This window comes from Oenanthe melanoleuca, chromosome 3, assembly GCF_029582105.1.
Source record: "Oenanthe melanoleuca isolate GR-GAL-2019-014 chromosome 3, OMel1.0, whole genome shotgun sequence".
NCBI lineage: Eukaryota > Metazoa > Chordata > Aves > Passeriformes > Muscicapidae > Oenanthe > Oenanthe melanoleuca.
Window position 1 is genome coordinate 85677593 of NC_079336.1, and position 10802 is coordinate 85688394.

The 10802-nt window shown below is 42.8% G+C and overlaps 1 protein-coding gene and 1 non-coding gene across 2 annotated transcripts in view; one reads left to right on the forward strand and one right to left on the reverse strand.

Annotated features, from left to right (window-relative positions):
- Positions 1-3951: 3951 nt before the first annotated feature.
- On the reverse strand, positions 3952-4045 carry TRNAI-UAU (transfer RNA isoleucine (anticodon UAU)). The gene is made up of 2 exons: positions 4008-4045; positions 3952-3987 (listed from the first exon to the last, which is right to left on the reverse strand). It is a non-coding gene; the product is annotated as a tRNA-Ile (tRNA).
- Positions 4046-7697: 3652 nt separating this feature from the next.
- The window catches only part of HAAO (3-hydroxyanthranilate 3,4-dioxygenase), a 32352-nt gene continuing 29247 nt past the window's right edge, over positions 7698-10802 (forward strand). Inside the window, exon 1 of the mRNA XM_056486896.1 lies at positions 7698-7936. Within this exon, the coding sequence (XP_056342871.1) occupies positions 7857-7936 (80 nt within the window). The 5' untranslated portion in view covers positions 7698-7856. The remainder of the gene's footprint in view (positions 7937-10802) is intronic.

Sequence of the window (10802 nt, forward strand, 5' to 3'; positions counted from 1 at the left end):
GAGAATGTTTTGCTTTCGTCTTTTTCACTCTGTGGGGTCACAGTGCCATCTATTGAGAATAGTTACAAAGAGCAGACAATGGCTGTTTATTATTTGCAAAGACTCCAAGTATTTATTACATTGATTCCATAACAATTAGGTAGCCAAGTCCTTACCATAGCCTCTCACAGGCATTTGTTAGGACATGTAAACCTCAATATTATGGAAAATGGCAGACTTTTATATTTAAAGTAACTTAAGCAAACACTTCAGAACCTCGCAATCACAACTCTACTAACACGCCAGAGAAAAGAATTGCCACACTTAGAAATAAACATCAGCAAGGTCTACCCTGCATAAGCCTTTCATCTTTAATCCTACCTGTGCCATTGCAGTGGGGCTCCCTGTTAGAGCAAGATCACACAGGGATAAACACAAACCCTGCTCCCTAACCTGATCATTATTAATCCTCCAAGATCAGGAAAGAGATACATCTTTGAAAATTCTCCTCCCAATAAGAAGCACACATCAATAAGCAATAAGCATCAAGCTTTCCTACACCTATAAGCAGGTCCTCCTTCTTTCTACAGTCAGTGGGAACCCAGAGCAGCCAAAATAAGCCTGTAGAACACTTATAATCCATACCCAACATTAAACAAACAGCAAGACAAATTTAAAGAAGAGGGACCTATTTCAAAAGTATTCCAGAAGAATTCCAGAGGAGCTTGGAAGGTCCAGGCCTGCAGCCATGCCATCCACACCAAGCAATTAAACACAAAAACAGAGAGGCAGAGGCTTAAACAGGCAGGCCCCTAGATAAGACAGGCAGAATGGAAAACTCACCATAAGGAAGCTTTTCTTTCTGAACACACTTCCAGGAGCATCCAGGGCCCATGACAGTCCCTTGTTGGGTGATGGCAGCCTGAGACCAAGCCTGGCTACCAACTCAAGAGCAGTGGCTCGAGAAAGGGGCACAAGCTCTGGCTATCAAAAGGAAAAGGAGGCACAGGTGAACTGCCTTAGTTTGGGGAAGAGGAGGAAGAGGGAAGGTGGGATTTCCTCTCCCTAGATCACAGTGCAGCTGGCACTTTGCATCCCCCCTACACAGGTGTTTTCCAAACACATCACGTGGCTACACCAAAGATTTAGAAAATAAGCTAGTGCTAACACACAGACATTAGGAACTCTTCCATCATGGTGAGGTGTCTTTATGCCCACATGAACTGAGTTATGTAACAACATATGTGTTTTTGTACATAAACTGCTGTGGGAGTCCAGAGTAGTCCTCTGGCCTCCTTGGGGGTCTCAAAACCCCCCTGGTGAGGGTCTCAAAGACCCCTGAGTGAGACCCTGGTGTCTCAGGTGCTGAATTCTAACCCCTGGGGGAAATTACCAACACAGAGGGAATGAAAACAAGCCACCAAAATTAGTAAAGTGTAAATCAGATTGTTAGATAAATAGACTTCTGGGAATGTTTGTGATAAGGGACACATGGCCAAGATGGAGAATTTGGGGTGTGGATACCTCTTCCTCCTTCTTCTCCATGTCATCCATGCTGGGTGACATGCTGGCACTTTTAGATTGGATGGGGTCAGAGCTGGACCGTTTAACAAGACTGTATTATATTGAAAAGTTGTTATAAACATTTAGCACGTAATTTAGACTATATAAGATAAGCCCTGCCTTCCCCAGGCAGATTCCATCCTGGATGCCCAGCAGAGAAGACCGCTGAGAGCTGGGCAAAGAGTTCCTGAGACAAGAAACAATAAACAATCCTTGAAGCTTCTGAAAACCATCTCCTGCAATCTCTCATCGGCGGCTTTGGGAAAAAGCAGGATTTAGATGTCCTCCTGAAGTGATCTTGGGGCTAAGGAGAAACCTCGGGCAGTGACAGCTGCTTACCCAACAAATCAGGACCAAAATGCTTAATAAAAAAAACAGTTCAGCACAATAAAAACCTACTTTCCTCTCGTTAGTCTATAAGATTCTTGTAAGTCCATAAATTCCGTAATTTTGAGGAAAAAGTTGTAAATGTAAGCAACAGGCCGGGGCCATCCTCATTTCACCTCCCGAGAGCTGCTGTGGCCATGCTGGAGCCAGCTCAGCACCACACTAGAGGCTCCTCACCCCAGGAGCTCTCTTCCTCTTCCTCCTCCTCTTCCTCTTCCTCCCCACAGCAGCCCCTGGGGAAGGGAAGGAGGCGGAATCACTGAGTTCAGCCTTCCCTCCTGGGCCTGGAGCACTGCCACGGGCTGGGCAGGACGAGCTCCCCTCAGCAGCAGCAGGACTCACCACACCTCACTGCCGCCCACAGGAAGGCCTCGTGCTTCAGCAGCCCTTCACTTTCTGTCCTAAACAGCCACCAGGTAAACAACATTCTCCTCTTCTTGAGATTTCCAGTAAATCCACTTAAATTGTCCTGATTTAGCGTGGTTTTCAGTGTGAAATGCCCATCTTGGAACTTCACCTTCACGTGTCAGGCACAGGCGTCACCCATCAGAAGGGGGAGAAACACAAGTGTCGCCTCACGAAGCGATTGTTTATTTTCACTTTTTTCCCAGAGTCAAGACAAAAATCAGTAAAAGCTGAGGTAGAAGTAAAAAGTCTAAGGGGATGAAGGAGATCTTGTGGAGAAGGTCACAGTACTGTACACTCCCGCTGCTTGTCCTGGCTGCTCTCAGCACCACAGAAGCATATCACAAAATAAATAGCTGTGCAGGCAACAAACATCTGCTTCACGAACCCTGAATGTGGCAAAAATTATACAATCACCCACCCAGCAGGCCAGAGCAAGACCCCAAATGTCAAACTAGCAGTTCCTCCTTGGCAGGAGGGTGCAGGAGCTGCTGCCTGTTCCTGGAGACCCACCATGGAACAGGGAAAGGAAGTAGCACTGTCCCCACTCTGTTTCTTAAGAGGTCACTGTCCAAGGAATGGAGACGGCTCCCTTTCTAATGATTTGAGGTTTGGGCTCTTTCTCCTCAGTCACACAAACCCAGTATTTTCATTTTTTAGTATTCCAAATACTTGTGCAAATACTCCTCTGTACAGTCTGTAATCATCAGCACTGGGACATGGATATCCTGGCATGAAGAAGAAAATATGAAACTCACTGCAAGCAAAAGAGGAATTTTATTCATCCTTTGATACGTTATAGAGGTAATGCAATGTATCTTGTTCATTTACACTTCCTTCTACCACTGTGGCACCTGCTTCAGGGATTACCACACCATCATTGAGAACAGTGAAGTTAATGCAAAATTCAGAGGGGACAAAGTGGTAACCAAAAGACAGAAGGGATAATTAAAAGCCTCAACGTGGCACTTCAGGGAGTTAATGCCGGTGGTACAGATAAAGGGCTGATATGGGCAATAGAGACACCTTTGGCTGCATGATCTTGAGGGCCTCTTTGAACTTTTTGGTATAAATTGCACGGCGAAAGCAGCAGACTAGGTGTTAACATAGAGGAGTTAGAGGAGAGCTCACAAGATCTGGGCCTAAACATCCAGCAAAGAGTCCTGAAACCACCTCTATTACGGAGCTGCTGCCTTTGTTAAATGGTGAAATCAGAAATTACTCGAAATACTTTCCTTCCTGCTACAGCACGTGCATTTGCTAAGCACTACCCAGGCAATGAGCAGGCTCAAAGACTGTCCACCAAAGGAGGCAAAACGGAGACATACTGTCACCAGCGGGGTGCAGCGATCACGACCAGCACTCCGTATGAAACACGGTGTAACACAAACCTTTATTTCCTGCAGGTTCTCACCCGCAGGGTGCCCTGAATCCTGCCCCCTCACACACACAGAGCAGCAGCCCCGCAGCACACGCGTCCCCGGGCGCGGTGTCCCCTCTCCAGCGGGCCCACGCTCCCGCCACGTCTCCATAATTTTTCCCCGCACTTTTGTCCTCCTCCCTGCGGAGCGCCGCCGAGCCCCAAAAAAAGCCCGCTTTCTCTCCCAAAAAGCTGTGTGCTCCAGGTGAGGCTCGAACTCACAACCTCGGCATTGCTCGGCTTTGTACTGCTGTATAAGTACCGCGCGCTAACCGATTGCGCCACTGGAGCCCTGACACCAACTTCTCCAGAACGGTTTATCAAGGGCTCGCCCGGCCCCGGCGGGGGAAGGGCGGCGAGCTCCCGTCTGCACCCCGCGCCGAGCGGCGGCCCGGGGCCGCCCCGCTTCCCTGCCCGGGCCGCGCTGCCCCGCTAGCGGCACGGAAAGGCATGAGCGAGCGGGCGGACGCTGCACCGCTCGGGGAGGGCGGCGCCCGCGAGCACGGCAGAGCGGCGAGCGGCGGCGGGGCCCGCACAAAGCCCTCCCGGGCAGGCCTCCCGCGGGGCGGTGGGAGGGCCCGGCCCCTGCGCCGCCGGGCGGGAGGGGCTGCGGGCGGGGCCGGGCGGCTCGGGCAGGTGCCGAGCGGCGGCGCGGCCTGGCTGCACTCTGGCAGTGTCAGCAGCTCTCTGGCAGTGTGAGCTGCAGTTCTGTTCTCCGGGGGCGAGACAGACGGAGCCCGGCCCGGTCGTGCGGGACCGAGCCTCCTGACGGCCTTCGGTAGAATGCACTGGCCGCTGGGTCAGCGAAGTTCAGCCTGAGGCTCACGGCAGCCGCGGGTGATGGTGCAGCCTCTGCGTGCTCAGGACCAGGCCGCAGCGAAAAGTCGCCTGGCAGGGAACTGAATGTTGGTATCTGCGACACGAGGGGTGCCTGGCACTCTCAAAACAAGTGTTTGTTCAACACTACTGTGCAGTGTGAAAGTATACCTCCAACATGGATTTATTCTGTAGCTAGATCTGTCCCACCATATGTGGCAAATAGATGGGAAACATAATAATCATCAGCAGATATTTAAATCCAAGTGTGACTCCACTGCCTGTCTTCCCCCATGATCTCCATGGTAAACAGCCAACACTTCTTGAATGGAGAGGATGTGCTTCTCACTTGCCAAAAAAGTTTTTGCTTCTTGGTATTATTACTGAGGGCATTACCTAAAATATATTTCAGTGGTATACACCATTGACAGGTGAAGTAGCATGTAATTGCTTATGTGTCTGGCATGGAAAACTGGCAGTTCATTTCTTGAGGAAAATTTTCCATCATCACAAAGGTGTACCTATGGGATACCAGAAAACAGCAGCAGCCTTCATTACCTTTACCATTATTATGGTAACAGTCTATACCACAGAAAGATTGCTATGGGGGAAAAAAAAATAGTAGCATGGAGAGTGTAGTTTAAAAAGTATATGGCCCACTGTCAATATTTAGCTTGTATTTTTTTGTTCACATATCTTTCTTGCTGGACACAAACTTGTAAATTTAAGTCTCTAATAGGTCTGGTGACTGAGGAAAGTAGAAAAATAGAGTGAGTGTTGTCCAAAATGCAGCATTTTCTAGTAACTGTTTTTCCCTGTACCCTCAATGCAAAAAAAAAAATTATTTTCATATAGCAGTTTTGTGCTTCACAACTCTTGCATTTTTCTGGCAGCAAAATCAAGTCCTTACCTTTGCACAAAAGGAATGATCAGGGCTGGAAGGGAGATCAGAAACCCCAGGTGCTGGAGCAGGCTTTGATGGATGTGAAGAGCCATTGTGAAGCAGACTAGCAGGTAGAATCCAGGCCCCAATCAGTCCCTGAGGTGTATGAGGTGAGCTTATTGGGTGTCGCAGAGACTGCAGCACTGCTTCTTTTCTTTGCCTCTCCAATACGCTTCACAAAAATAGAATTTCATAGCCTTTCACACCATGCTGTTTTCTGCATTTCTTAGCCTCACTATTATATGCATGAAGTGGCAATGAACTTCACTTTTCAGAACCTACTAATTTTCAGAAGATTGCAGAAAATGCTACCCTGTGATAATAGCCTCAGCCTTATATTAATGATGAATTTTTTAAGTGAACTTTGTTTCTGCTCCTTGAGTAGGTTTAACTGTCAGGTTTTCATATCTCATGCTAACCACAAAATGGATTTATGAGCCTGCAACTGAGAAAGTTTTCTCTGTAGGTAATAGTACCTTGTATTCTGCCTGGTGGGAGAAAGTAGAGACTAGGGATTAGAGCAGTGGTTGTGGACAAGAGGCCTGCAGTTAAAACTGGTATGTAATACCGTGATGAACAGGGATTGGCTCAATCCATTCCAGGGTCTGTGATTTTTCCTACTGTGACTCTGGAGATTCTCTTGGCTTTTATGCCCAACAAATGCAGTCCTGCTCTGCAATACAAGTTACCAATGATAAGGCAGAGCTTTACAAAACCACGGTCATTAACTAGGGTGTCTGCACTTTTCCAGTCCTGCCAATTTGGATCATAATCCTCTAAGTGAAAGTGCATTTTGAATAGAAACTCTTTCTTTCACAGCTAAGAACAGAGCTGCCAGCAGCCTACAGAACAAGAAGTACCAAAATGTACCTGTCTGTAAGTCCAAAAACAGGCCTTATGAGTTTGCTGTATGGTGGTGTCTCAGGTATTCTGTTGGTAGAAATTTCGTGTGCTAAATAAATGATGTGGTGGTGATGTTTTATAGTGGAATGAAATAATAATTACTTTGAGCTTATTTCAGAGGAAATTACAGCTAGTCCCATTGTGACTATATTAACACAGTGGAACTGTAATCCACATGTGGATTTTTCATATCCTAAAATGAATGGATTTTTTTCCTGTTTTATAAATTGCATAATGAGTTTAAACTACACTGCAAAGTGATAAAGAGGAAGGTAAAACAGAGTCACTCTTACTTGATAAATACTTACAATATACTTGATAAAAGCACAGTATTAGTTTAAAGCCACACTCTGTTGCTTTCTTCTGGTGAAAAATTACAACAGTATGAGTTAAAGAACTCCCAGTTTTGTACTGCTCATCATGCTGAATTTTCAGGCCTGTAGCTGCACTGCTCATATGTGCAAGCCATGGAGAATGTACCACTCACTTTTAACCAGATCATTTTAACCTCTTATACCTGTACACATTCACCCACTAAGCACAGCATAGATAGAAGTGGAAGACCGAGATACATCAAGAGCAAAGTGCTAAGATATTGTAATGTCTTGGAATTTCTGTGTTTACCCACTCATTCCATGTGTTTGGAGTCTGAAAAAATGTTTAAAGACTTCTTTAATAAAAAAAAATGAGGGTGGCAGGGAACAGAATGAGCAGTCCTATAGCAACTATGTAGATCATGAACAGAAACTTGTGAGTGAGTAAAGATTAATAAAGATCTGGAAAGTCTGGTTCTTCTCAGTTTCTTGTTGGCCTGACAATTTTTGATGGCAATATGCTGCACTTGCCCAAAGGGCATCACAGAATCAAGCCTTGCTATAACTGTGGCAGAGCTGATCTAATTAAGGATGAGCATTTATGGACAGCTGCTCTTGGTCTTACAAATGCAGAAGACATCTGTATTTTGGCTGCTTAGCAGAAGAAGATCCCAGTATTTTCAGACAATTACACATAGCAGAAACATTCAGCCTTAGAATGTTGAAGGGGGTTTTCTATCTTGCACTTAGAATGAATGCCCCAGCCTTGCCCATTTTTCTGTCTGTGTAACAAGGCCTGTTTTGTAGAGAGGTAACATACACAATCCAGTTGATGCAGTAAAGAGAATTAAGAAACCCCCTGTGGGCAAAACCCAGTCTCCAATAAAAATATATATTTTAAAAACACTAGTCAATTATTAGCCAAGCTGCTGGAGCATTAGTACTCTCTATGAAGTAACCTTTGGTTGATGGACCTGTCCCCTTTGACACTGAAGTCTGAAAACACCTCTTCTACCAGCCAATCCCCTGAGCGCTGGGGTTGGAATCACAGGCAGTCTGTCTGCTCACAGAAAAAGCACTCTGCAAATTCTAATCTCTCAGGCAAAAGTTTCACAGGTGGTGGACGATGGAGCTTCTTGTGAATGTAAGAAAATGGATAGAAGAAAACAAAACTGCCTTTTTGCCACCTGTTTGCAATAAGCTTATGTAAGTAAATGAAAATTTATTTTTTTTAACAAAGTTACTAGATATACAAATATTCCTAGCTATTAGAGAAAGCTGCAACAATGCATACATGTAAAGATGAATAAGGAACTATAGTTCCTCTCAGTTTGCAGCCAGAGTGCTGTTCTAAAGAACAGAAAGCGAGTGCAACTTATTTGGAATAACTCAGCAGAAGCTGCAAAGATCAACTTGAATACGAGATACTTGCCTCAACTCAAAGGTGCTTGTGAAGAGGAGACTGAGTGAAGAGAATTTGTCAGGCTCTGTGACAACAAACTCCTAGAAATCAGAGGAGATGACATCACATCCATAACCAAATTACAACCTGAAGTAGTTAAAGATGCTGAAAATCATTCCAACATCATAAAGGAGTCAAAGCTGCTGAAGCAATCAAAATCAGAAGGATATATCACTGAAAAACAAGGAAAAAGGAAGGGCAGAGGTACCAGAGGATCAGATTTCCAGAGCATTTCCAAATCTAACAAGCAGGAGGGTAGGGAGCCTGAAGGGACAGTTTACAGCAGTTTACTGTGTTCTGAATGAAACAGCTAATAAAAGGAAAAAAAGTGTGGGCATTACACAGTTTTATGTACATCATGCATATTCTCTGTGTCAAAGCTTGTGAATAAATTCCAATGTAAATTATCCAATGTGTGTCAAAATATTGGGGATTTCTTTTGTCAGTTGAGGAGAAAATACTTTGTCAAGAACTCTGTATGTAGAAAGCTTTCATTATAAAGTATTCTCTCTAAGGAGTGATACAGAGCCAGGTTTTATAAAGAAATTTAAAAGCATTTTCTTAACTTTAAAAAAAAAAAAAAATTACTTTCCAATTTTAATCTTTTAAAAACATCAAAAAATATGCCTCTTGCCCTACCCTTAAGTGCTATCTCTAGTGAAAAGCTGAATGGGCAGTAATCTATCAGTGATTTTAATTTCCATTCACAGGTGCAAGGGTTACTTTTCAAAGCAATTTATACAAGACAAAGAAAAGGTAAAGAGTACATTCTTACTGCCATGTCTGTGTTGAAAATACAGCTATATGTAGAACCAAAAAATTATGAAACTTGAATCACTGCAAATGTTCCCATTTCTTTAATTTCCAGAGTTGATTTAGGAAGCATTTTATGAAGCATATTCATTTCTGAAGCTTACCAATGATAATGGGAAAATTTTAGTATTTTACATATATAGAATATTTGTGTTTCTTTCTGTATCAGTACAATGAACATTTTTTTATTTTACTGCACTGTTCTGTGCTGCTTCCTAGTAGTTCTGTGTAAGCCTTGAGTAAATCTGGAATGTGACATCTATCATAGATCTTTGCCCATTAACATTTTAAGAAGTTACAGTGAAATGATAAACATTTTTTGTGATAAAAAAATGCATAGTTTAAAACAAAATTCATTTTCTAACATGGCTTTAGCTTATGTAGAAGAAGAGTAAAACCATCTACTGCATGGATTCTGAGTTTACCACCACCTGCACCTGGTGCTACCTAAGTGCTTTCAGGATTTTCCTAAAGGTTTTAGGTGATTTTCCAAGAAGCAACTAACAGATTTTCAACATTTTTTCAAAGGCTTGATCTTTATGTGCTGAGTAGAGATGTAAAAGGCAATCTTCTTGCTGTGTCCTACTGCTTCATTGCAAGGCAACCACCTGAAAATTTAAATAACTTAAAAACTTTGCTTCAAGGGAGAATTAACAGGTAAAACTAGGTCTCACAGCAAATCTGTAGGGCTTTTGGTATCTAAAATTATTACAGCTTTCAGGCTTTTATAACACTGTGTTCTATACATTTGAGAGGATCACAATTTTTAAACACCTATATAGGATTGCAGCACAAAACTCCAATTCCTGAATTACTGCCTTTTCAGAGTTTTACCAAAGTCAAGAAAATGACTATATTGCAGCTGACATTATATTTTAATGACACTATCTTGCAAGCTTAAATGTTTTTAAACTTCAACAGTGAACAATTACTGCAAAATCAATCCCCTTGACTGATTTTTACAGGTACTTCTAAAGTTCTTCTGAGTTCAGAATATGATGCTTACCAAAAGGACAACTACGTGTGGTCATGGACTATCTGATTCTTTGTGGTCTTAAAATGTTTTTAAAGGATTACCTACTGGTACCATTTCATTTATGTGGCTAAGAAGAGAAAAGTATAGAAAACTGAATAGTCCATTGGTTAGCTCCTTATCCTAACAATAGCACAGTCAAGTAATTTTCTCATCTCTGAAACCTTTACAATACTCTTACCTGCATTTTGGCAGTCTTAACTGAAACTGCTTTTCTTTGTTATGATATTTCTCCTTAAATTTAAGCAACTATGTTAACCAGTAAACTTTATTTAGCAAGATGGACACCTAGTGGAGTTCCTGCTCATATTTCATAGCTAGAATCTTTGGATGATACCAGTATTTGTTCATGATTGAATGATTAACCCATAGCCTGTTTATTATATAAAGCCCAAGTAAATCTATGGGATAACAGAATTAATTGTAGATTTGCCCATTTAAGAAGTCAAGCAGTAATTGTTTTAAAGCAGTATTTTCACTTTTGTTTTGTGAACTAATAACGAAACCAAGTGTTTATTTGAAAAAAATAACCCATTTTAACAGTAGACCACAAGATACCCACAGATAGCCTTTCTCTTATTCTATTCTCTTATTTATTCTGTTTTATTTCGTTCACTATTATCTGTATTGTTGCTGTTTGGGTCATCCTGCCCTTCTTTAGTAGTAGCGTGTATTAATGCAGAAGCATTGCAGTGTGCTGTTGAAAATGAATATTAAATCTGCATGGTACAAGCAATTTGGATTACAGTTCCTTATTTTATGAT